The sequence below is a fragment of the Pseudophryne corroboree genome (assembly GCF_028390025.1).
Source record: "Pseudophryne corroboree isolate aPseCor3 chromosome 3 unlocalized genomic scaffold, aPseCor3.hap2 SUPER_3_unloc_1, whole genome shotgun sequence".
Lineage (NCBI taxonomy): Eukaryota > Metazoa > Chordata > Amphibia > Anura > Myobatrachidae > Pseudophryne > Pseudophryne corroboree.
The window spans coordinates 2,564,992-2,586,800 of NW_026967493.1; the positions used below are offsets into that span (position 1 = coordinate 2,564,992).

At 41.0% G+C, this 21,809-nt stretch overlaps 1 protein-coding gene across 1 annotated transcript in view; it reads right to left on the reverse strand.

Moving 5' to 3' along the window:
* Window positions 1-4,347: 4,347 nt before the first annotated feature.
* LOC134983110 (zinc finger protein 436-like) overlaps window positions 4,348-21,809 on the reverse strand; it is a 52,040-nt gene continuing 34,578 nt past the window's right edge. The window contains exon 8 of the mRNA XM_063948824.1: window positions 4,348-5,550. Coding sequence (XP_063804894.1) covers window positions 4,415-5,550 — 1,136 coding nt within the window. The 3' untranslated portion in view covers window positions 4,348-4,414. The remainder of the gene's footprint in view (window positions 5,551-21,809) is intronic.

Below are 21,809 nucleotides of genomic sequence, written 5' to 3' on the forward strand. Positions count from 1 at the left end.
GTATATGTAACGTATGGTGTAACTAGATCTGACTTCTGTCATTCTCACCAGTAATAATGTTACTTATACATTTCCCCTTCTGTATATGTAACGTATGGTGTAACTAGATCTGACTTCTGTCATTCTCACCGGTAATAATGTTACTTATACATTTCCCCTTCTGTATATGTAACGTATGGTGTAACTAGATCTGACTCCTGTCATTCTCACCAGTAATAATTTTACTTATACATTTCCCCTTCTGTATATGTAACGTATGGTGTAACTAGATCTGACTTCTGTCATTCTCACCGGTAATAATGTTACTTATACATTTCCCCTTCTGTATACGTAACGTATGGTGTAACTAGATCTGACTTCTGTCATTCTCACCAGTAATAATGTTACTTATACATTTCCCCTTCTGTATATGTAACGTATGGTGTAACTAGATCTGACTCCTGTCATTCTCACCAGTAATAATGTTACTTATACATTTCCCCTTCTGTATATGGAACGTATGGTGTAACTAGATGTGACTCCTGTCATTCTCACCAGTAATAATGTTACTTATACATTTCCCCTTCTGTATATGTAACGTATGGTGTAACTAGATCTGACTTCTGTCATTCTCACCAGTAATAATGTTACTTATACATTTCCCCTTCTGTATATGTAACGTATGGTGTAACTAGATCTGACTCCTGTCATTCTCACCGGTAATAATGTTACTTATACATTTCCCCTTCTGTATATGTAACGTATGGTGTAACTAGATCTGACTTCTGTCATTCTCACCAGTAATAATGTTACTTATACATTTCCCCTTCTGTATATGTAACGTATGGTGTAACTAGATCTGACTCCTGTCATTCTCACCAGTAATAATGTTACTTATACATTTCCCCTTCTGTATATGGAACGTATGGTGTAACTAGATCTGACTCCTGTCATTTTCACCAGTAATGTTACTTATACATTTCCCCTTCTGTATATGTAATGTATGGTGTAACTAGATCTGACTCCTGTCATTCTCACCAGTAATAATGTTACTTATACATTTCCCCTTCTGTATATGTAACGTATGGTGTAACTAGATGTGACTCCTGTCATTCTCACCAGTAATAATGTTACTTATACATTTCCCCTTCTGTATATGTAACGTATGGTGTAACTAGATCTGACTTCTGTCATTCTCACCAGTAATAATGTTACTTATACATTTCCCCTTCTGTATATGTAACGTATGGTGTAACTAGATCTGACTCCTGTCATTCTCACCGGTAATAATGTTACTTATACATTTCCCCTTCTGTATATGTAACGTATGGTGTAACTAGATCTGACTTCTGTCATTCTCACCAGTAATAATGTTACTTATACATTTCCCCTTCTGTATATGTAACGTATGGTGTAACTAGATCTGACTTCTGTCATTCTCACCAGTAATAATGTTACTTATACATTTCCCCTTCTGTATATGTAACGTATGGTGTAACTAGATCTGACTTCTGTCATTCTCACCAGTAATAATGTTACTTATACATTTCCCCTTCTGTATATGTAACGTATGGTGTAACTAGATCTGACTCCTGTCATTCTCACCAGTAATAATGTTACTTATACATTTCCCCTTCTGTATATGGAACGTATGGTGTAACTAGATCTGACTCCTGTCATTTTCACCAGTAATGTTACTTATACATTTCCCCTTCTGTATATGTAATGTATGGTGTAACTAGATCTGACTCCTGTCATTCTCACCAGTAATAATGTTACTTATACATTTCCCCTTCTGTATATGTAACGTATGGTGTAACTAGATGTGACTCCTGTCATTCTCACCAGTAATAATGTTACTTATACATTTCCCCTTCTGTATATGTAACGTATGGTGTAACTAGATCTGACTTCTGTCATTCTCACCAGTAATAATGTTACTTATACATTTCCCCTTCTGTATATGTAACGTATGGTGTAACTAGATCTGACTCCTGTCATTCTCACCAGTAATAATGTTACTTATACATTTCCCCTTCTGTATATGTAACGTATGGTGTAACTAGATCTGACTTCTGTCATTCTCACCAGTAATAATGTTACTTATACATTTCCCCTTCTGTATATGTAACGTATGGTGTAACTAGATCTGACTTCTGTCATTCTCACCAGTAATAATGTTACTTATACATTTCCCCTTCTGTATATGTAACGTATGGTGTAACTAGATATGACTCCTGTCATTCTCACCAGTAATAATGTTACTTATACATTTCCCCTTCTGTATATGTAACGTATGGTGTAACTAGATCTGACTTCTGTCATTCTCACCAGTAATAATGTTACTTATACATTTCCCCTTCTGTATATGGAACGTATGGTGTAACTAGATCTGACTTCTGTCATTCTCACCGGTAATAATGTTACTTATACATTTCCCCTTCTGTATATGTAACGTATGGTGTAACTAGATCTGACTCCTGTCATTCTCACCAGTAATAATGTTACTTATACATTTCCCCTTCTGTATATGTAACCTATGGTGTAACTAGATGTGACTTCTGTCATTCTCACCAGTAATAATGTTACTTATACATTTCCCCTTCTGTATATGGAACGTATGGTGTAACTAGATCTGACTTCTGTCATTCTCACCGGTAATAATGTTACTTATACATTTCCCCTTCTGTATATGTAACGTATGGTGTAACTAGATCTGACTCCTGTCATTCTCACCAGTAATAATGTTACTTATACATTTCCCCTTCTGTATATGTAACCTATGGTGTAACTAGATGTGACTTCTGTCATTCTCACCAGTAATAATGTTACTTATACATTTCCCCTTCTGTATATGGAACGTATGGTGTAACTAGATCTGACTTCTGTCATTCTCACCGGTAATAATGTTACTTATACATTTCCCCTTCTGTATATGTAACGTATGGTGTAACTAGATCTGACTCCTGTCATTCTCACCAGTAATAATGTTACTTATACATTTCCCCTTCTGTATATGTAACCTATGGTGTAACTAGATCTGACTTCTGTCATTCTCACCAGTAATAATGTTACTTATATAGCACTTTCCTCCCAATAGCACTCACAGAGCTTTACAGAGCACAATATACACAATAAGTAGAACAGAATAAAGACCTCAGCATGTGGGATGTATTAATTAGGAACAGAAGGAACATTAATGAAACACGTGAGTAACAGTCATCAGCCTGTTTGTGGTCTCCAGAGTGGAGGTCTCGTGGACTATGCGAGGCAGCAAGTTCCATGGTAGGGGATGCAATGCTAACAGATCAATCCTCAAATGAATTACTGTAGATTCTTGGTAGTGCTGGTAACAGTTCTTCATCTGCAGGTGGAAGTAACCAGGGCAGTAAGGAGACAGAAGATGCTTCTGGTACCTTGGACCCTGGTCAGGTAGGGCTGGGAGTCAGTAAGCAGATTATGTAAGAGTCCCCATGTTACAGGCAACTGGTGAAGGGAGTAGAGCAGGCCTGTCAAACCTGTGGCTCTCCAGCTGTTGTGAAACTACAAGTCCCAGAATGCCCTGCCACAGTTTTGCACTAGGAAATGCTAAAACTGTGGCAGGGCATGCTGGGATGTGTAGTTTCACAACAGCTGGAGAGCCACAGGTTGGCCAGGCCTGGAGTAGAGAATGGGTGTTATATGGCAGGAACGGGCTGCTGCATTCTGTATAAGCTGTTAGCGGTGCAATTCCTTTGCTGGGAAAGCCAGCTAGAGGGCATTGCAGTAGTCTATGTGATAGAATACAAATGCATGTATGACTGTAGGCAAATCTTGAAGGACTTAAGTGCTTAATTCTGCATATGTTCCTCAGAAAAAGGAATGAGAATTTGATTGTGGATGATACCTGATGTTTAAGTGAAAGCCACAATCCAGGAACATTCAGCATTTTGTAACTCCCCCAAGTGTAAGTCCAGTTGATAGACAAATCTGTAGTCTTGTCCTTTGTTGAAGAGCTTCTATAAGGACCTCTGTTTCACCAACACTGAGTCACAGCCAACTGGCTTCATCCACTCCTGGACCTCAGCTAGACAGCCATTTAGAATTGGTATTGGGTTCTCAATCTCCAGAGCAAAAGACAGATCATATGCATAGCAGTGGTAGACGAGGGCATGACGTCTGATTTCACCCAGTGGTAGCATGTATATTAAAAAAAAGCATGGCAGGTAGGATAGAAACTTGAGGAACAATGCATGGCAACAGTGATGATGAGTATACTCCAGAAGATTAAAATTGCTCCTCACCTGTGTGATGTCTATTGTGTGCAACAAGAGCGGACTTATTTCTCACACTAAGAGCATGGAAATGGTCTTGCACCTGTGACATATCTGATGTGTAACAAGATGTGATTTATTTATTTTTAAAAATCCCACACTCAAAACATGATAGTGGCTTCTCATCCATGTGACTTCTCATGTCTAACAAGATTTGATTTCATTGTAAAACATTTACCACACACAAAACATGAAAATGGCTTCTCACCTGTGTGACATCTCTCATGTCTAACAAGATCTGATTTCAGTGTAAAACTTTTCCCACAATCAGAACATGAAAATGGCTTTTCACCTGTGTGACTTCTTTGATGTGTAATAATGTGTGATTTCCGTGCAAAACATTTCCCACACTCAGAACATGAAAATGGCTTCTCCCCTGTGTGACTTCTCCCATGTATAACAAGAGATGACTTGTGTGTAAAGCATTTCCCACACTCCAAACATGGAAATGGTTTCTCACCTGTATGCATTCTCTCATGTATAACAAGAGATGATTTGTGTGTAAAACATTTCCCACACTCAGAACATGTAAATGGTTTCTCACCTGTGTGACTTCTCTGATGTATAACAAGATGTGATTTAATTAAAAAACATTTCCCACACTCAGAACATGAAAGAGGCATCTCACCTGTGTGAATTCTCTGATGTCTAACAAGATCTGATTTCAGTGTAAAACATTTACCACACTCAGAACAGGTAAATGGCTTCTCACCTGTGTGACTTCTCTCATGTGCAACAAGAGTTGATTTGTGTGTGAAACATTTCCCACACCCAAAACATGAAAGTTGCCCCTCACCTGTATGTATTCTCTCATGCATAACAAGATGTGATTTCTCTGTAAAACATTTCCCACACTCAGAACATGGAAATGGTTTCTTACCGGTGTGACTTCTCTCATGTCTAACAAGATTTGATTTGTATGTAAAACATTTCCCACACTCAGAACATGGGAACTGCCTCTCACCTGCCTTAGCTGGTTGATGGGTAATAAGCCTTGTGTTCTGTATATAATATTTGGCATCTATAGGACAGGGAAACACTGTATCTACTGTCAGAGCTGTAACAGATGTACCAATATCAGAGTGATCAGAAGAACATTTACCAGGATCAGAGGGACCAGCTGATAGAGATGGATGTATAATTGGGGTAATGGGGTTAGCCTCTGGAGAATCCGGTCTACTGTCATTATCTTTTATTTCACAATCCAGGGATAACATTAGATGTCCTTCTGAGATATTCCTGCTTGTGTGTCCATCTGCTGGAAATAAAATACATTATGGAAACATGGATTTTTCTGTAACAATTTTAATCTTGTGCAAAAGGAAGCTGACAAAGCACCAGTCTTAGAATATACACAATGAATATAAGGAAAACCCCAGATACAGTATAGTTGGTGGTGCAGAAAAATGTTATAGAGAACTGCTGCGCCTGTGAGAGCTGCAATGGGGATGTCTATAGGATAACAAAATATACAGACAGCACTAGCAGATTTCTTATTAAAATTAATTTTTATTCCTCAGTTTAGTAAAAAAAAACTAATTTTCTTACCTTTATAATTAATTTCATACAATTTTTCTAAAATAGTATTTATCTAAAACATGGCAGTATAGACATAAGACATTAATAACACATTAATACCATTCAATTCTCCGCTCTATGGAATGATTTCTTACAATAGACATTCAAACAGGCAGCTAGATACAATTAGCTCACATTAGTTTCACTTCAATGTTACAATGTCTCCCAATTTTGCTCTGATATTTAATTGCTCTGTTGGATCAAGCTGGAAACTGATACTTTGTTAGTGCAATATAACAGAGCCGTTATTGTGAAGTCTCTTGTTCAGAGTACATCTATTAATATTTTAAAGCATAGCAATCTTTGTTCCCAGATGATAACTTGACATGCAGAGTTTAAATGTTTTTAATTCCCCTTTGAGAATATCTGACTGAGGAAGCCGCCGATGGTTGGAGGCGGAGAAACGTGTCTTTTTTGATCCTACTTACCTTAATAAGCACACCACGTATTTGCCTTAACACGCTGGGAAAATGCCAAACGATCTCCGGATAAGGCTCCTTCAAAGGGTATTCGAGCACCAGAGCTGGGAGTGTTATGCAACGGAACCCAGGAGGAAACGTGGTAATGATGTGCTTCTAACATGGCCATGTTTAAAACACTTGCTGAGACACATTATTAACTTTGCTGCTTTGAGAAAAGTGACCAGTGCATGCATGATTAATCAGCTAATGTGTACAACTGACTGTTACCGTGTATTAAACCAGTGATGTTCTCAAAGGGGAATTAAAAACATTTAAACTCTGCATGTCAAGTTATCATCTGGGAACAAAAATCGCTATGCTTTAAAATATTATTAGATGATACTCTGAACAAGAGACTTCACAATAACGGCTCTGTTATATTGCACTAACAAAGTATCAGTTTCCAGCTTGGTCCAACAGATCAATTAAATATCAGAGCAAAATTTGGAGACATTGTAACATTGAAGTGAAACTAATGTGAGTTAATTGTATCTAGCTGCCTGTTTGAATGTCTATTGTAAGAAATCATTCCAGAGAGCGGAGTATTGAATGGTATTAATGTGTTAGAAATATCTTATGTCTATACTGCCATGTTTTAGATAAACACTAATTTAGAAAAATTGTATGAAATTATAAAGGAAAGAAAAGGAGTTTTTTTTACTAAACTGAGGAATAAAAATAAAAATTAATTTTAATAAGAAATCTGCTAGCGCTGTCTATATATTTTGTTTTTCTAGAGGATTGTAGCTAAGGGGCACAGAGGTCCCCTTTATAGTGAGCTGCATGTAGATTTCTTAAGTTTTAAATTAGTTTTAAATCAGTTTTATAAAACATATGCACTAAATCAAGTAATTAAATTAGCGCCAGGGGGCTACTTTGCAGTGGTGTTTGTCTGATGTCTATAGAATGTCACTCAACAACCACACAGCAATAAAAATCACCTCTGTGCTCATCAAACATAAAATGTCGAGTATATACAATAATGAGAAGTTAAATGAATAAGAAAGTCCCAAAGAGTCTTTTTATAGAAATGTGTGGTATTGAATCTATTCGGATATAATTCCTCCTTTTCTTAATTTCTTTTATACAAGTGTTGAAACGTAGAAGAAAGTGATGGCATGTGTACCGTACTCACGTTGCAATCTAACGTTCTCCTCATATAGAGGTATCTTTTATTCCCGTATTTCGTGGTCACCAAAATTTCTTTCCAAACAAGAGATGATTTGCTCGAACCCTCGGCGATGAATTAGATGGGAAAGGGAAACAGAAAGGATGGCCAATAGTGTTGTAGGTTTTTTTATCCGAACAGTAAGTTTCCCTATGGCAGGGTTTCTTACGCTAGTGATGTGCATACCATACTCACATCCATAGAGGGCAGTGGACACATATAATTGGTAGCTTTAATCCGATAGATTTATCCTCTATGAAGTGTTTCTATTCCCATATATACCCGCAGAGGTCACCAGACATAAGTGAGAAAATGAAAAATATATGGGGCGTCCTCAACTCACACTTGAATACGTGGAGATTCGTCCATAAAGGTTTCTTTAAAGGCCCTCATGACTTCTTAGTTCCAATTAGTGGTTCTGTACCTCAGATGAAGTGAAAAAGGGCATGCAGGAAAAAATTGGGTGGAGGAACACGGTAAAGTGTATCCAAAAAAGTCTTTATTTAACAAGACACAATGTAAAAGAAACAATTAAAAAATGAACTAAAAAGGCTTTGGACACCTGGTTATAACTGGGAAAGATGGAAATGCAAGGATCAGCAATAGTGTGAAAGTCTGGACTTTCTCACCTCAAATCATGCACACAGATTATTCCCAAGTAGTCCTGGACATCAGACCAACGCGTTTCGACTGATGTCTTTTTCAAGGTGTGTGATGAGGGCAAATGTATAGGTATTTATACCTAAAAACAGGAAGTCCTGTCATAGGGACGTGGTTTGAAGTTTTGTTTTTATATCTTAATAATGACTCCCTGGGCACAGTGTACATCTTAAACCTCTCTTGGACAGCCATTACAATAAAATACTTACATTTCTAAACATGAATATTAGAAAAAATTACCATGTAAAAAGCGCTGTGCGCTCCACTTCCTGTACAGTGGAACACACAGAACTCCGGACGTCCCCGCTATGCGTTCCACCCGTCCCAAAGTGGAACGCACATGCTTAAGACAAGCTCTAACCGCCGTTCTTCCTAATAACCGAGGTCACAGTCTGGTGTGGGAATTAACCCACTAAAGCCACTGTTGTATATATAAGTTGTATATAAAATATATATTGCAACACAAAATGCGCCACTACCTACTTTTAGATAAGCAGGGGGCGGGGCTTAGCAATTATAAATATCAGAATAGTGAATTATATAAATTGGTATCAGAATAATAATGAAAAATACATAAAATTTAAAACAGTGACAATCTATGATATTACACACAGGTTGCAGTAAACACACAAGTAACAGAAAACCCTATATATTCCGTAGAATATTCAAGGGACAGATATCTCCCATGGGGATAGATGTTGTAATTTACATGATATATAAATATGGATAAAGGGTAAATGTATATCAGTGGGTAATATAAATAGGATAATGTAATTTACATAATATATAAATATGAATAGAGGATAAGTGTATATCAGTGGGTAATGCTGCTAGGTAAAAGATGAGGAGGAATATGACTATCTAATGGTGTTGATAATCATCTGAATATAGGAATGGAGGGGACTTGTAACTTTAACCATGGAGTACTTCATAAGAACCATTTGGTTTCAAAGTCTAAGTTCAGACCTTTTGGATTTAGGGTTCCCAGATTAAAATAAGAATAAGAATCTTTTTCTCCTAGTCCGTAGAGGATGCTGGGGTATAGACGGCTCCGCAGGAGACATGGGCACTGTAAAGCTTTAGAATGGGTGTGCACTGGCTCCTCCCTCTATGCCTCTCCTCCAGACCTCAGTTAGGACTGTGCCCAAAGGAGAGGAAAAGGATTTTGTTATCTAAGGGCGAGATACACACCAGCCCACACCATACACACCGTACAACATGGTATACAATAACCAGTTAACAGTATGAACAAAACATCATCAGCCAGAGGCCGACCACAACTGTAACATAACCCTTAAGCACGCAATAACTATATACAAGTCTTGCAGAATGTTTTTTCGCACTGGGACGGGCGCCCAGCATCCTCTACGGACTAGGAGAAAAAGATTTACCGGTAGGTTTAAAATCTTATTTTCTCTTACGTCCTAGAGGATGCTGGGGACTCCGTAAAGGACCATGGGGTTTATACCAAAGCTCCAGAATGGGCGGGAGAGTGTGGATGACTCTGCAGCACCGACTGAGCAAACACGAGGTCCTCATCAGCCAGGGTATCAAACTTGTAGAACTTAGCAAAAGTGTTTGACCCCGACCAAGTAGCTGCACGGCAAAGCTGTAATGCCGAGACGCCTCGGGCAGCCGCCCAAGAAGAGCCCAACTTCCTAGTTGAATGGGCCTTTACTGAATTTGGTACCGGCAATCCAGCCATAGAATGAGCCTGCTGAATCGTGTTACAGATCAAGCGAGCAATAGTATGCTTAGATGCAGGAGCGCCAACCTTGTTGGCTGCATATAGGACAAACAGCGCATCTGTTTTCCGAACCCTAGCCGTTCTGGCTAAATAAATCTTTAAGGCCCTGACTACATCAAGGGACTTGGACTCCTCCAAGGCACCCATAGCCACAGGCACCACAATAGGCTGGTTCATATGAAATTACGAAACCACTTTAGGCAGAAATTGATGCTCGATCCGCATGGAAAATCAGATAGGGGCTCTTGTAAGACAAGGCCGCCAATTCGGACACCCACCTCGCAGATGCCAAGGCCAATAACATGACGACTTTCCAAGTGAGAAACTTCAATTCAACCGTTTGAAGCGGTTCAAACCAGTGTGATTTAAGAAACTGTAACATCACGATACGGTCCAAAGGTGCCACCAGAGGCACAAAAGGAGGTTGGATGTGCAACACACATTTTACAAAAGTCAGGACTTCTAGGAGAGAAGCCAATTCCTTCTGAAAGAATATGGATAAGGCAGAAATATGCACCTTAATGGAGCCTAACTTCAGGCCCATATCCACACCTGACTGCAGAAACAGGAGAAAACGTCCTAGCTGAAAATCCTCAGTAGAAGCATCCTTGGCTTCACACCAAGACACATATTTTCTCCAGATATGGTGATAGTGTTTCGCCGTAACATCCTTCCTAGCTTTAATAAGAGTAGGGATGACCTCCTCAGGAATACCCTTCTTAGCTAGGATTTGGCGTTCAAGCGCCATGCCGTCAAACGTAACCACGGTAAGTCTTGGAACACGCAGGGCCCCTGTAGCAGCAGATCTTCTGAGAGCAGTCCCTGAAGATCTGCATACCAGGCCCTTCGAGGCCAATCTGGAACAATGAGTATTGTCTGCTCTCTTGTTCGTCTTATGATTCTCAATATTTTTGAGATGAGAGGAAGTAGAGGGAACACATAGACCGACTGAAACACCCACGATGTCACCAGGGCGTCCACCGCCGCTGCCTGAGGGTCCCTCGACCTGGAACAATACGTCCGAAGCTTCCTGTTGAGGCGTGACGCCATCATGTCTATATGAGGAAGTCCCCAACGACTTGTCACCTCTGCAAAGACTTCTTGATGAAGTCCCCATTCTCCTGGATAGAGATCGTGTCTGCTGAGGAAGTCTGCTTCCCAGTTGTCTACTCCCGGAATGAAGACCACTGACAGAGCGCTTACATGATTTTCCGCCCAGCGAAGAATCCTGGTGGCTTCTGCCATTGCTGCTCTGCTTCTTGTCCTGCCCTGGCGGTTCACATGCGCCACGGCTGTGACGTTGTCTGACTGTATCAGAACTGGTAGGTTGCGAAGAAGATTCTCCACCTGTTTGAGGCAGTTGTAAATGGCCCTCAATTCCTTCTGGCTTGACCATATTCCCTGAAAATTGTTTCCCTGTGTGACTACTCCCCATCCTCGGAGGCTCGCGTCCGTGGTCACAAGAACCCAATCTTGAATGCCGAACGTGCGACCCTCTAGAAGGTGAGTACTCTGGAGCCACCACAGGAGAGAGACCCTGGCCCGGGGGGACAAGGTAATCTTCCGATGCATGTGCAGATGGGACCCTGACCACTTGTCCAGAAGGTCCCACTGAAAAGTCCTTGCATGGAACCTGCCGAATGGAATGGCCTCGTAGGCCACCACCATCTTTCCTAATACACGAGTGCATTGATGAACTGACACTCTTCCTGGCTTTAACAGGTCTCTGACCATGTTCTGGAGTTCTTGGGCTTTTTCCACTGGGAGAAAGACCCTTTGCTTTTCTGTGTCCAGAATCATGCCCAAAAACGACAGCCGAGTTGTTGGAACCAACTGCGACTTTGGTAGATTTAGAATCCAACCGTGTTGTTGTAGTATTCTCAGGGAGATACGCTTAGCAACAATTTCTCCCATGCACTCGCATTTATCAGGAGATCGTCCAAGTACGGGATAATTGTGACGCCTTGCTTGCGCAGGAGCACCATCATTTCCGCCATTACCTTGGTGAAAATCCTCGGGGCTGTGGAAAGTCCAAACGGCAACGTCTGAAACTAGTAATGACAATCCTGTACAGCGAATCTCAGGTATGCCTGATGAGAAGGATAAATGGGGATATGAAGGTATGCATCCTTTATGTCCAGCGACACCATAAAATCCCCTCGTCCGGGCTGGAGATCACTGCCCGGAGAGATTCCATCTTGAATTTGAACCTTTTCAGATATAGGTTCAGGGATTTTAGATTCAGAATGGGCCTGACCGAGCCATCCGGCTTCGGGACCACAAAAAGGCTTGAATAAAAACCCTTCCCCTGTTGTAGTAGGGGAACCTTGATAATCACCTGCTGATGACACAGCTTTTGTATGGCAGCAGCCACTATTTCCCTCTCTGGGGAAGAAGCTGGCAAGGTCGATTTGAAAAATCTTCGAATTCCAGTTTGTAGCCCTGGGACACAATTTCTACCGCCCAAGGATCCAAGTCCGACTGAACCCAGACTTGGCTGAAGAGTCGAAGACGTGCCCCCACCGTCGCGGACTCCCTCAGCGGAGCCCCAACGTCATGCGGTGGATTTTGTAGAGGCCAGGGAGACTTTTGTTCCTGGGAACTAGTCGTAGCAGGCGCTCTTTTCCCTCTACCTCTGGCGAGGAAGGAAGAGCCCTGACCTCTTCTGTACTTATGTGACCGAAAGGACTGCATCTGATATTGAGGGGTTTTCTTTTGCTGTGAAGGAACATAATTATTATTATTATTTATTACCAGTTATTTATATAGCGCACACATATTCCGCAGCACTTTACAGAGAATATTTGCCCATTCGCATCAGTCCCTGCCCCAGTGGAGCTTACAATCTATATTCCCTATCACATTTACACATTTGCACACACATTCACACTAGGGTTAATTTTGTTGGGAGCCAATTAACCTGCCAGTATATTTTTGGATTGTGGGAGGAAACCGGAGTACCCGGAGGAAACCCACGCAAGTACGGGGAGAATATACAAACTCCACACAGTTAGAGCCATGGTGGGAATCGAACTCATGACCTCCGTGCTGTGAGGCAGTAATGCTAACCATTATACCATCCGTACTGCCCCATAAGACAAAAAGGCATAAGGCAAAAAAGATTTATCCGCAGTAGCTGTGGTAACCAGGTCCACGAGGCGCTCCCCAAATAAAACTTCACCTTTGTAAGGCAAAGTTTCCATATGTCTTTTTGAATCATCATCACCTGTCCATTGGCGGGTCCACAGGGACCGTCTAGCAAAAATTGCCATGACATTGGCTCTTGAACCCAACAGCCCAAATATCTCTCGCTGCTTCCCTCATATTTAATGTGGCATCTTTAATGTGACCCAAGGTCAACAAAATGGTATCTTTATCTAGGATGTCAATGTCGGACGACCACGTATCTGCCCACGCTGCAATTGCGCTACCCACCCATGCCGACGCTACCGCCGGTCTTAGTAGGGCACCCGTAAGTGTATAAATTGATTTTAAGGTAGTTTCCTGTCTGCGATCAGTAGGATCCTTGAGTGCTGCCGTATCAGGGGATGGTAGCGCCACCTTTTTGGACAAGCGCGTTCAAGCCTTGTCCACCGTGGGTGAGGATTCCCTTCATAACCTGTCCTGTGAGGGGAAAGGATACACCATAATAATTCTCTTGGGAATTTGCAGTTTCTTGTCTGGAGTTTCCCAAGCTTTTTCAAAGAAGGAGTTCAGCTCATGAGATGGGGGAAAAGTTACCTCAGGTTTCTTTTCCTTAAACATGCAGACCCTCATGTCGGGGACAGAGGGGTCCTCAGTGATATGCAAAACATCTTTTATTGCCACAGTCATATTGAATACTCTTGGCCACCCTTGGGTGCAGCCTAGCATCATCATAGTCGACACTGGAGTCGGTATCAGTGTCGAGTACCTGGAAAAAGGGAAGTTTTTGAGACCCCGAAGGGTCCTGTGACACAGTCAAAGCCATGGATTGACTCCCTGCTTTTTCCCTGGACTCTGCTTTGTCCAATCTTTTATGTAATAAAGTCACATTAGCATTTAAAACATTCCACATATCCATCCAATCAGGTGTCGGCAGCGCCGACGGAGACACCACAATCATCTGCTCTGCCTCCTCCCTAGATGAGCCTTCCACTTCAAACATGCCGACACACGTACTGACACCCCCCCACACACTGGGATATATAATACTATGGGGACTGACCCACAATAAGGCCCTCTGGAGAGACAGAGAGAGAGAGTATGCCAGCACACACCCAGTGCCACTGTACACTGAGACAAAGTCCCAGCCTGTCAGCGTTTTTTATATAAAATGTGTACACACCAATTTTGCGCCAATTAAATGTGCCCCCCCTCGTTTTTGCCCTCTGTAATTGAGATCAGCAGGGGAGAGTCCGGGAGCAGCTTCTCTGCAGCATGCTGTGGAGAAAATGTCGCTGGTTTGTGCTGGAGGATCAAGCGCCGCCCCCTCACCGGCGGGCTTCGGTCCCGCACTAATTATTTATACTGGCGGGGAATTTGAAAATATACTGCCTCCGCAGTATCTGTACACTGCCAGTGTCTATTTGAGGTATTTTAATGCTGCCCGGGGCGCCTCCCTGCGCCCTTACTGTGGTGCCTGTGTGTGTGAATCGTGGGAGCAATGGCGTGCAGCGTTACCGCTGTGCTGTACCTCATTGAAGATCTGAAGTCTTCTGCCACCTTTGAAGTCTTCTTTCTTCTTATACTCACCCGGCTTCTGTCTTCCGGCTCTGTGAGGAGGACGGCGGCGCGGCTCCGGGACGAACAGCGAGGATGAGACCTGTTTTCCGACCCTCTGGAGCTAATGGTGTCCAGTAGCCTAAGAAGCAGAGCCCATCAGTTAAGTAGGTCTGCTTCTCTCCCCTCAGTCCCACGAAGCAGGGAGCCTGTTGCCAGCAGTGCTCCCTGAAAATAATAAACCTAACAAAAGCTTTTTCAGAGAAACTCAGTAGAGCTCACCTGCAGTGCACCCAGTCTCCACTGGGCACAGGATCTAACTGAGGTCTGGAGGAGGGGCATAGAGGGAGGAGCCAGTGCACACCCATTCTAAAGCTTTACAGTGCCCATGTCTCCTGCGGAGCCGTCTATACCCCATGGTCCTTACGCAGTCCCCAGCATCCTCTAGGACGTAAGAGAAAGATAGTTCTCGCTAATATTTCTTCTGTGTCATTTTTTCTCCAGTTCCCAGGAACCAACTGGATGCCACAGAAGGAGACCAATTCTGAGATCTTACGGTCATGTTCTTTCTTGAAGTGTGCAGATACTCCATTTGTTAATACACCTTTTTTGATATTTCGAAGATGCTCACTCATTCTCGCTTTTAATTTTGTTGTCCTGCCAACGTATTGTTTTTCACATTTGCATTGTACTAGGTAGACCACGTTCTTACTATCACACGTTCTAAAATCTCGAATCGCATATTGCTTCTTATTGCTAGTGGATGTATAACTGGTTATGACCGATTCCTTATTTTTACAATTTCTGCACATCTGACATATTCCACATCTGTGGAATCCTTTGGTTTTGGTGGTTGTGGTCCTCTTAGGGATCTCAATCGCACTTTTTACTATAGGGCAATTCCATTTGTGACAGACACGACAAATGATTCACTGCAAGAATAATGATGATTATTTTTTTCATTAATAAAATATCAGAAGTTCTGCAAACTATGCTAGTTATAAACTATAATCATTCAGTTAACTGTTAAAGCAACAGGGAAGTTTAATTCTGTAATTATCAGAATAATACAGGTACAAATATTATGTGACAGACACGACACTGAATGGGAACACAAATTGAGGATGAGTATAACTTCCTTCCAAATCTTCCAAAATATGAAACCTACAGTTCCATGACTTAACACTGAGAATGATAGAATTGTTGGCTTGGTTGGGTAAAGAAGATAAGAAATTTCAAGTATTTGTAAATATTTTATTAAACATTATTCCTGTGACAGACACGACATATGAATTGTGACAGACACGACATGTTCCAAAATACTTGCAAAAACCATTTAAATCTGTCAATTAAACTACATCATTATCAAAGCTAACATCTTGAAAATACAGTTTAAGCCTATTATTACATTATTATTATCAGACTTATATTATTAGTTATCTCCAACATTATTTAATATAAGGACAATTACATACCTGTAAACAGTTGTCAAATAAGGCACAAAATCACCACAGCTTTCCACAGACTGCCATCTTGAATAAACAATGCTGCCAACTTATGATTTATGAAAAACAGGTGTTTATCATCTTTGGTTTTACAAAATATTAACTTCAGAGAATGTACATTTTCACTACAAGATTAATTGTGGCCACTTTCAGGAAAAGATGTTCTGGTTGACATAATCATGGAATTACCCTATATGTTTTCGTATATTATCTGCCTTGCGGTATACGAAACGTGGTTGTTTAGGTATATAATCCTTTACAATAGGGTCCTGAAGTAATAGTCCCCAGTTCTTCTTCACAATCTTCTTAAACTCCTTATACTGACTGTTGTATTTGGTAATGAAGGTCACCATTTTATCTCCACCATCCTTCTTCCTCTTCTCATTAGTCTCTGTAGGTTTTATCATAAGTTCCCTGTTCGCATCTTTGTATCTTTCATATGGCTCCTCCAATGTAATGGTATTGTAACCCTTCTTCCTGAATTGATCTTTCACAGTTGCACCTTGTTCCTGATAGTCTCCTAATTTGGAGCAACTCTTTGATTCTATGAAATTGGCTACTCGGAACTGAAGATAGCCAATTGGGGTTATGATTACCACTGGAGGGAATAAATGAATTACAATCCGTAGGTTTATTGTAAGTTTTCGTTTGTATAGTGTTTTTTTCTATAAATATAGATAGGTCCAAAAAGTTGATTGATTCCTTGCTTTTCTGGAATGTTAATGAGATGTTTCGATCGTTGACATTCATAAAGTTGCAGAAAGTGTCTAGTGAGACGTCATCCCCATTCCAAATGAACACATCATCTATATATTGTTTCCATAGCACCAGGTTCACCCCGAGTTCTTGGCCACCATATACTGATCTTTCTTCCAAGTGAGCCATAAACAAGTTGGCATAACTCGGGGCGAACCTGGTGCCCATAGCAGTCCCATGTAACTGTAAAAAATATGAATTGTCAAACCAAAAAAAAAAGTAATTAGTTAAAATGAATTCAATGCTTTCCAAGCTAAAAGATGTCATGTCTTGTTGGAAATTTTCTTTCTCTAAAAAAAAATGCTGTTGCCTCCAGGCCATGTTGGTGATTAATGGCCGTGTACAGAGATGTAAAGTCAGATGACCAATTAATAATCTGAAGTTCTTGAATAATGGCAGTAGAGTCCTTTAGATAGGAGGTAGTTTTCTGAACCAATCGATTCTGTTCCAGCAACTATGGGTTTACCCGGAGGATGTACGTTATACTTATGGATTTTCGGAAGGGTGTAAATAACAGGCATGGATGGATGGGTAATGATGATATACTTCCGTTCCGTTTCTGTAATGACCTTCCGTTCGTATTTGGTAAGTAGATCTTGCATTTTTTTACTTACTCCTACTGATGGATTTCCTCTGAGTCTTTTGTATGTCTTGCTGTCCCTGATTTGCCTTTCTATTTCCTTTTTATAATCATCTGTGTTCTGTAGAACTACTGCACCTCCTTTGTCAGCAGGTTTGACTACAATTTGAGTGTTCTCTTTTAGTCCCTTTAGGGCTTCTCTTTCCCCTTTGACATATTTGGTCTATAATTACTTCTGAATGTGGTATTCTCGATTTCTTCCTTTACTATTTTCATCAGCATTTAAAACATGGCTACGCAGATTGTAGATTCTTGTATATGCAGTTTCATCTTAGTTTTCTTCTGCTCCCATGGTGGTTGTTAAACCATCATGGGTAGATTTAATCTTTTTTCTTTTCTTAGAATCATACAACCGCAGAGGTTTCTTGGATGAAGTCAGTCCACGCTTTCCTCTCCTTGTTAAAATTTCCTGTTTGGTCTGCTTCTTGTTTGTCCTAAAAAAAACCTCATAATTATCCTCATAGTTCCTTAAAGGATTGTACCTTTCTGAAGTTCTTAAAGAAAAACCTGATGTAATCCGTCCTCTGGTGTACTAATGTTTTCTTTCCCTCTCCCTTTCTCCAAAGGTCGGCCTATACGATCTTCTATAATTCAGAATGTATTTAGATTCAGGTTCTCTTCGTAAGTCTTTTGTCATGAAGAGTTTCTGTCGGTCTCTGGGTGTCCAATTCCTCCCTGGTCTCCAAGGTTCTCTATACGAGTTCCTTCTGGGTTCTCTTCTATATCGTGGACTTTCCCAATTTTGTCTCCGTTCTGAGATGTCCCGATCCTCCTTCATCTCGAATTTGACCTTATTCTCGCTGTGGTGAGGTTCTTTAGACTTAAAGAAGTTCCTCTCCTTCCTAGTTTGTTGGTGTTGAACTCCCTCTTTAAAGTCATTCATGTCTCTGAGATACTACTACTTCTTCTTCTTCTTTTGCATGAGCTCTCTCATTTTCCGCATTGTTTTCCCACATTCTCTTGTTCCATGTCTTTATAATCTTGTAAATCCACAAATGGTTGTACCGTAACCCTTAACGCTTCAATTTCAGTCTCCAAATCTTTTAACTCTTTGCTTCTGTCTTGGACAATAAGCCTCATGAGTGACATGGAGCAAGAGTCAATTATACGAAGCCATTCTTCAAAGGCAGGTGATTTATTGGTGAAGGTGGGCAGTTTATCTATCCCGAGCTCTCTGGGTATTATTTCCTTAGCAAGATACCTTTCCAGGGCCATAACCTCCCACCAAATCTTGCCTTCTTTAATCATGGCTCATCCTAGATTGGTCATGATGGTTTCTAAATCCTCGTCGGCCAATTCTATGGAGTCATGTTTGTCACCAAACATCTTCTCATATCTGTCCTTCCTTATATTTCTATGTGAAAACATTTTAAAGACAGTATTCTAAAAAAAGAATATTAGGCAGCAGTGGTTCTTCTATCAGAGTGATGTTACTAATACAGAAAATGTTATGTTATAAAATGTGTTGCAATATACACTGCTCAAAAAAATAAAGGGAACACTAAAATAACACATCCTAGATCTGAATGAATGAATTATTCTTATTAAAAACTTTGTTCTTTACATAGTTGAATGTGCTGACAACAAAATCACACAGAAATTATCAATGGAAATCAAATTTATTAACCCATGGAGGTCTGGATTTGGAGTCACCCTCAAAATTAAAGTGGAAAAACACACTACAGGCTGATGCAACTTTGATGTAATGTCCTTAAAACAAGTCAAAATGAGGCTCAGTAGTGTGTGTGGCCTCCACGTGCCTGTATGACCTCCCTACAACCCACACAAGTGGCTCAGGTAGTGCAGCTCATCCAGGATGGCACATCAATGCGAGCTGTGGCAAGGTTTGCTGTGTCTGTCAGCGTAGTGTCCAGAGCATGGAGGCGCTACCAGGAGACAGGCCAGTACATCAGGAGACGTGGTGGAGGCCATAGGAGGGCAAGAAGCCAGCAGCAGGACCGCTACCTCCGCCTTTGTGCAAGGAGGACCAGGAGGAGCACTGACAGAGCCCTGCAAAATGACCTCCAGCAAACCACAAATGTGCTTGTGTCTACTCAAACTATCAGAAACAGACTCCATGAGGGTGGTATAAAGGCCCAACGTTCACAGGTGGGGGTTGTGCTTACATTCAACTATGTAGAGAACAAAGTATTTAATAAGAATATTTCATTAATTCAGATCTAGGATGTGTTATTTTAGTGTTCCCTTTATTTTTTTGAGCAGTGTATATTTTATATACAACATATATACACAACAGTGGCTTTAGAGGGTTAATTCCCACACCAGTGTGTGACCTCGGTTATTGGGAAAAGCGGTGGTTAGAGCTTGTCTTAAGCATGCGTGTTCCACCTCGGGACGGGTGGAACGCATAGTGCTGTATCACTTCCGGGAGGAGGAGCGGTGGTCGGATTGTGCCGGGGACTTGTGCGTTCCACCGCATCACTTCCGGCTGGTTATACGGACGTCCTGCCACCATTCAGGTGGAACGCATAGTGGGGGCGTCCGGAAGTCTGTGCGTTCCAATGTACAGGAAGTGGAGCGCACAGTGCTTTTTACATGGTATTTTTCTTTTATTCATGTTTAGAAATGTAAGTTTTTTATTGTAATGGCTGTCTAAGAGAGGTATAAGATGTACACTGTTCTTAGAGAGTCATTATTAAGATATAAAAACAAAACTTCAGACCACGCCCCTATGACAGGACTTTCTGTTTTTAGGTATAAATACCTATACATTTGCCCTCATCACACACCTTGAAAAAGACATCAGTCAAAACGCGTTGGTGTGAGGGCCAGGACTACTTGGGAATAATCTGGGTGCATGATTTGAGGTGAGAAAGTCCAGACTTTCACACTATTGCTAATCCTTGCATTTCCATCTTTCCCAGTTATAACCAGGTGTCCAATGCCTTTTTAATTAATTTTTTTATTGTTTCTTTTACATTGTGTCTTATTAAATAAAAACTTTTTTGGATACACTTTACCGTGTTCCTGACACCCAATTTTTTTCCTGCATGCCCTTTTTCACTTCATCTGAGGTACGGAACCACTAATTGGAACTAAGAAGTCATGAGGGCCTTTAAAGAAACCCTTTATGGACGAATCTCCACGTATTCAAGTGCGAGTTGAGTACGCCCCATATATTTATCATTTTCTCACTTATGTCTGGTGACCTCTGCGGGGATATACGGGAGTAGAAACACTTCATAGAGGATAAATCTATCGGATTAAAGATACCATTTATATGTGTCGACTGCCCTCTATGGATGGGAGTATGGTATGCACATCACTAGCGTAAGAAACCCTGCCATAAGGAAACTCACTGTTTGGATAAAAAACCTACTACACTATTGGTCGTCCTGTTTCCCTTTCCCATCTTGTTCATCTCCGAGGGTTCGAGCAAATCATCTCTTGTTTGGAAAGAAATTTTGGTGACCATGAAATACGGGAATAAAAGATACCTCTATATGAGGAGAACGTTAGATTGCAACGCGAGTACGGTACGCATGCCATCACTTTCTTCTATGTTTCAACACTTGTATAAAAGAAATTAAGAAAAGGAGGAATTATATCTGAATAGATTCAATACCACACATTTCTATCAAAAGACTTTTTGGGACTTTGTCTTATTCATTTACCGTCTCATTATTGTATATACTCGACATTTTATGTTTGATAAGCGCAGAGGTGATGTTTATGTTTTTTGTTTGTAGTTGGTGGTGCACCCAGAGTCATTGGGTATATCAGAAATGCATATTGGAAAGAGAAAAAAGAAGACTCCTGTTTGGGTGCACTTTTAGTTAGAAGGGAAGAGTAGAATATGGATAGGACATAAAAAAAATAAGAATTTACTCACCGGTAATTCTATTTCTCGTAGTCCGTAGTGGATGCTGGGGACTGACCATGGGGAATAGCGGCTCCGCAGGAGACTGGGCACAAATAGAAAGCTTTAGGACTACCTGGTGTGCACTGGCTCATCCCCCTATGACCCTCCTCCAGACCTCAGTTAGGATACTGTTCCCGGAAGAGCTGACACAATAAGGAAGGATTTTGAATCCCGGGTAAGACTCATACCAGCCACACCTATCACACCGTACAACTTGTGATATGAAACCCAGTTAACAGCATGATAACAGAGGAGCCTCTGAATAGATGGCTCACAACAATAACCCGATTAGTTAACAATAACTATGTACAAGTATTGCAGACAATCCGCACTTGGGATGGGCGCCCAGCATCCACTACGGACTACGAGAAATAGAATTACCGGTGAGTAAATTCTTATTTTCTCTGACGTCCTAGTG